The following is a 6,185-nucleotide window of genomic DNA, read 5'->3' as shown; positions in this document are numbered from 1 at the left end:
AAAAAAAAAAAGGCACTTTTATTGAGATGTAACTTACAAGCTATGCAGTTCACCCTATGGAAAGGATACAATTCAGTATGGTTTTCCTTTTTACACCATGTTCAGAGTTATACAACCGTCACTCTAATGAACTTTAAAGCAGGTCTTCATCTTCAAATAAGCAAAACAAGCCTGTACCTGTTAGTAACTTGACCTCGTGTACCCCACCCCAGACAACCAGGAGTCTTCCTCTGCTGTCATTTGCCCCTCGTGACGATTTATATGAATGGACTCATAGGATAAGTGGCCTTTTGTGTCCGGCTTCTTCCCTCTTAGTTCTCAAGGTTGATCTGTGTTGTGGCATCTATCAGGTCAAAACTTCGTTCCTTTTCTTGTCCTTTAATGTATGTGTGTATGTGCACACCTGTGTATACGAGTGCACATGTATGTGAGGACACAGGCTTGTGGAAGTCAGAGGACAACCCTGGATGCTGTTCCTCCAGCACTGTTTACCTGGTTTTTGAGACAGGGTCTCTCACTACCTAGAACTCACCAAGTAGACTAGGCTGACTGGCCAGTGAGCCCTGCTGCTGGGATTACGTTATTGTGTGCTTGCATGAAGTCTCTGGGCTAACCGGTTACTCCAGGTTTAACTTTCAATTGAAGAACTGCCGGACTCTTTTCCAGAGATGTGGGATTCCTGTCTTCCCAGTGGTGGGGGAGTGCTCCAGCCTGCCAGCCTTTGTTGGTGTGGCTTTGACCTGAAGAGGTTTTATGCAGGTGGGCAGGTCCACTAATCCCCTGCCAGCCTGTTTCTTCCTGAGTCTTCCTCTGCCTTCCACCTACTCGCTGGGTTTTATCTATTTTTCTTTAATAATGCAGTCAATTCTGGGAGAAAAAAAAATCAAATTCTGTGCCGGAGAGATGGCTCAGCAGTTAAGAGCACTGGCTGTCCTTCCAAAAGACCAAGGTTCAATTCCCAGCATCCACATAGTAGCTCACAACTGTCTGTAACTCCAGTTTCAGGGGACCCAACACACTCACACAGATATACATGCAGGCAAACACCAATGCACATAAAAATAAATAAATTATTTTAAAATATCAGATTCTACTTAAGGGCTTGGGACCATGTTCAGGTAGGGGTGGACATAGTAAAAATTAAATGATGTGAAATATTCTAAGTTTGAAAAAACAACCTGCCCTAGAGGCTGGCAAGAGATGGTTTCGCGGGTAAGCCCACAGCCTGAGTTCAATCCCCAGAACCCACATGGTGAAAGAAGAGAACTGATTGTAGCAAGCTGTCCTCTGACCTCCAAAACACACACACCACACGCACGCACACACACGCTGGCACGCATGCATGAACACATGTACACACACGCACAACACGCTCGCATGCATGCACACACTCACACACGCTCGCACACACACACGTGTGCACATGCATGGAAAGAAAAAGATTTGCCTTATGTTCTCAACTAGAGTTATCCTGACCAAGGAGTGGATCTCACTTCGAAACTGGTATGCAAAATGATTATCACCATCATGTCAGGCACTGTGTGAATACCTTTGATTCCAGCACCCAGGAGATAGAGGCAGGCAGATCTCTGTGATTTGAGGCCAGCCTGGTCTATAGAGACACCTGTCTCAAAAAATAAGACTTGGGGGTCTGTTTGTGCTGGTGGGGTCCCCTGCCAGCCAGGATCTGGGAGTCCCTGCACAACCCATTCTCACCTCAGACCATGTTCCCTTGCAGTTTGAGAAGCTGGGGTACAGTCAGCCCTGGATCCAGGTACCAACTTCCTGCGTTTATCTGACAGGTAAGGGACAGCATGGTATGCCAGGTATACACACAATATGTGTGTTTTACATTATCGGAAACAGGGCCTGGACTATCATGAGGCCAGGAAACACACAGGGGGTGAGGGTAATGGAATTTAATAAGTTGTGCAGGTGTGCCCAGCCTGGCCCAGCACTCACAGAAGCAAGTTGTGCCCATCTGCTCACCATTGGCCAGCCTGCAAGGCTGGGAGGATTGTGACTACTGGAAAGGAAGAGGCTGGGGTTCTGAGACCTGTCTGAAGTGTTGTGGAGAGGGGGAGGGGCAGCTTTGACCCCGAGACCTGTGCTGGAAGGCGTGATGCCTGGCGAGGCAGAAGAGGCTCCCCCTCTTCCAAGGTCATGCTGACGCCAGGGCTTCTTGGGGTGTGTGGAAATTTGGACTTGGATTCTCCCCCTCCCCGTGCAGGTCAGTATCTGCTCCCACTCCCTGGTCCCATCACACCAAGACAGTGTGTCTTGCTGCTGCCCTCTGCTGGCCTCCTCCCAGCAAGTAGGCCTGAGGCTTGGGGTGAGCCGCCCAAGGGAACAGGTGGCCCTCAAGTCACAGAGGGCTGTGCTCCTGCCACGTCAGAGCTGGACCTGTTCTTTTAAATGCATTTGGGAGTGTTTGTTATTGAAATCAAAGACTTGCAAACTCATGACCCAGGTGGGTGACTCCTGCACAGCACTGTCATGATTGACAGGCCTTACCTGTGGCCCAGGGGATGGCAGTTTGGGAGGATTGTATACAAATACGCAGTTCTCTGTAAACTGGCTACAGCTTGGTGTGTCTTCACACCGCTGTACACTAGAACCACCCAGACATGCCAAACTCGCCAATGCTCAGCCACACCTCAAAGAAATAATGTCAGAAGGAGTAGCAGGGACACAACAGTGTTTCTTAGGGTGAGAAGCAACTCCTCCCTCCCCTACCCAAGTCAGTGTATCAAAATAGGAGAGAGACCCAGGTCATGGTGGCACATGCCTTTAATCCCAGCACTTGGAAGGCAGAGGCAGGCAGATCCCTGTGAGTTTGGGGCCAGCCTGGTCTATAAGAGCTAGTTCCAGGACAGGCTCCAAAGCTACAGAGAAACCTGGTCTCGAAAAAAAAAAAAATCAAAATAGGAGAGAGATGCCAGGCGGTAGTGACATGCACCCTTTTTCTCAGCACTTGGGAGGCAGAGGCAGGCGGATCTCTGTGAGTTAGAGACTAGCCCGGCCTACTGGGCTAGTTCCAGAACACCCATGACTACAAAAAAAAAAAACTGTTTGGAAAAAAATAGGAGAGAGATTCAGGTGTGATGGCACACCTATGATTCCAGCATGTGGGATGCTGAGACAGGAGGATCATGAGTTCAAGACCAGCTTGAGCTTCATAGAGAGTCCTATGCCAGTCTGGTCTACATATAAGATCCTGTCTCAAAAGAGAGGCTTGAAGACCAGTAAGATGGTTCAGTGGGTAAAGGTGCTACCACCAAGCCTGACACCTTACCCACCCCCACCTCAAGTCCAATCCTTGAGACCCACATGGTAGAAGGGAAGACTCAGCCCCAAGTTGTCCTGAATCTTCCACACATGCACCATAGCATATATGCACCTACCCATAAACACATATACAGAGTAAGTAAATGAAACGTAATTTGAAAGAGGTTGCGAGAATAAAAACACCTTCGCGTCTTCTCAGATTCGTTTGTACTCTGCAGACCTTCAGTATTACTCGGTGCCAACTTATTGTGACAGGCCCTCAAGCAACGGCTGCTGACCTAAAGGAATCTGGTGGCCTTTGTAAAGGGACCCCCTAGCAAAGCAAACAGTGTCCCCAACGGGTGTGTCCTGAGAGTCCCTCTCTCCCGACCTCTCCACAGCTGCAGTGATGGAGTACCTGCACCTGGCCCTGAGGCCCATCTGCACCATCCCCCCACTGCTTACCCGCAGTGAGGTAAGTGTTGGGGAGCCCCAACCCTGAACCTTCCCCTCCCTTCCACTTAACCACTGCTGCAGGACACCTCTGGACAGGGTACTCCTCTGAGGTCTCAGAACCTTCCACGTGGGCCAGAGCTACAGCCTGTCCCTTTACAATGCTCCCTACCAAGTGAGGTTTTGTGTTTAGACTGGAAACTGGACCACTCCAAGCAAGCTTCATAGCTGTTATTCCAGTCATAGGTGGTTTGTTTTCTATCCAGATCTGAGGCTCCCAAAGGCAGGCTGCATAGCAGGCAATTTTTGGATCCCCCACTCTGAATAGGCACACGTGCACACTTCACAAAATCCCCAGCGGCTCTAGGTGTGTCATTCACACTTACTTAACAGTAAGTATGTATCAAGTGTCTTCTACGTACAGAACATTAATACTGTTCCCGAAGTTATGATGCGTAGTTGATTGGGGGGTTGCTGTTTGAGACAGGATCTCACTATGTAGTTTTGACTGTCCTGGAACTCACTCTGTAGACCAGGCTGGCCTCGAACTCCCAGAGCTCCCCCTGCCTCTGCCTCTCCAGGGCTGGGATGGCATGTGTGCACCATCACACCCAGCCCATGTGCAATTTCACATTTGCTTAGCACGTATCATTCAAAAAGAGGCTGGAGAGATGGCTCATCGGTTTGGAGTGCTCACTGCTCTTCAGAGGAGCCAAGTTAGATTCCCACCCCCCACACGCTGGCTCACAACCACCATAGCTCCAGCCCGAGGGATCTGACACCCTCTTCTGGCATGTGTGTGGTGCACAAACATGCATGCAAACAGGGCATTAATACATATAAAAAAAACAAATATTAAAAACTCTTTTCCAAAGAGGAGGTCTTACGTAGACTGTAACCAGACAGCAGGGGGTGTTTAGGGGCTCTCTCATCTGACTGCACCTAGTGCTCTATTAGGAAGGGCACAGAGCTGAGGTTCTCCGCTTTGTTTTGGGAAACTGGGCACTAGAGAACCCAGTGGCCTATCCAAGATCACACCACATTGGAACTGACGCCGGGATTTCAAGTTCAGTGCTCTTCAGGCTGAAGGGAAGTGGGAGGGTGGGGAACGTTCCAGAGAATCCGCTGCCTACCATTGTTCCTTCGAGCACCCAGATTGATGGACGATAATGACAGTCCTCTAGGAGCATTTGATAGTCCCTGCTGCTGAAAATTATTGCCCTGCCCACGAGCAGAGGAGAAAATTAGACCCATAGCGAAGTTGCCTACCCAGGATCACTCACTCACAAGGCACTGATGGGATGCGAACCCAGACCTAAAGCTCCACCGCCAACTTGGAGAACACATTGGGAACAAAGGGCACAGCAGCTGCCAGGACTGTAGTCAGGCAAGTGAGCCACCCTCCCTCTTGTTGGAGGCTCCAGGGCATAGCATTGCCCTCTGCTGGTCAGTCTGGGAGACACCAATTAGTGCTCTAGCTTTTTTTGTTTTGTTTTTGAGACAGTGTAGCTCCGAAGCCTGTCCTGGAACTAGCTCTTATAGACCAGACTGGCCTCGAATTCACAAAGATCCGCCTGCCTCTGCCTTCCGAGTGCTAGGATTAAAGGTGTGCGCCGCCACCACCACCGGCAGTTCTCTAGCTTTTAAGGAAGATGTTTCAGAAACCGGGCAACTCAACAAGGTGATGAGAGCGGAGGAATTTCCCAGCATGCAGGAGAGGCACCATCACCCTGAGGTCACTGTTAAGCCTGACCTCTGAGAACACTGTGCCAGGACCTGCTTGTGTAGCTCAGCCGCTAGGTCTCCATGCAAGCGGTTGGTTTACGATATTTACTAACCTGCATTCCTCCCAGCCCTGCAGGTTCTATCTGTGGCAAGAAGTGGTCTCTCTGATTCCCTCATTGGGGTCCCTGAGCTAGCGTTTGACTCCAAGGGCCTGTCTGTGCCACAGGAGAACCACGTAGCCAATGTCCGCTAGAGAAGAATAAAGCCAGGTAGGAGGGCATCTCCAGGCCCCAGTGTGACAAAGAATATGGCCTAGGAAGTGACTCTTCTATGTGGCCCTGTGCAAGTCACTTTACCTCTGGTCTTCAATTTCCAATTATGCAAAGAGGAAATAGTGCCGTCTCAGAGGACAAAAGTATATAAAGGGCCTACACCAAGCACAGTGGGAGTTCTATAATCGATAGCTGTCATTTATTACCCTAGAAGCAGGCCACCTGGAAGCGGGGGAAATGCAGCCTCAGATGTAGAGAGGAATCACTGTGCATAACTGAATTCCTCTATTAGGGACACTTAGTTAAGCAGCTAGGAGGGCTGGAAGGATGCTCTGGAGGCCCTACCGGCAACAATTGGTATTGGGCTGGCAACAGGAAGCCAGCATCCTTTCTTGGAGGTATTCTGGAGAACCGCACCCTACTGCAGGCAGGAGGCCTTAGGCCTCTCCTGGTTCAAGAATGCATCTA

The 6,185-nt window shown here is 49.8% G+C and overlaps 1 protein-coding gene across 1 annotated transcript in view; it reads left to right on the top strand.

Annotated features, from left to right (window-relative positions):
* Positions 1–6,185, top strand: part of Sdr42e2 (short chain dehydrogenase/reductase family 42E, member 2) — an 18,797-nt gene that overhangs the window by 11,815 nt on the left and 797 nt on the right. Inside the window, exons 10-11 of the mRNA XM_005351173.1 lie at positions 1,739–1,802; positions 3,669–3,742. Coding sequence (XP_005351230.1) covers positions 1,739–1,802; positions 3,669–3,742 — 138 coding nt within the window. The remainder of the gene's footprint in view (positions 1–1,738; positions 1,803–3,668; positions 3,743–6,185) is intronic.

Source organism: Microtus ochrogaster, chromosome 8 (assembly GCF_000317375.1).
Source record: "Microtus ochrogaster isolate Prairie Vole_2 chromosome 8, MicOch1.0, whole genome shotgun sequence".
Taxonomy (NCBI): domain Eukaryota; kingdom Metazoa; phylum Chordata; class Mammalia; order Rodentia; family Cricetidae; genus Microtus; species Microtus ochrogaster.
The sequence above is the reverse complement of the archived record's forward strand: the minus strand, read 5'-3'. Positions and strand labels throughout refer to the sequence as shown.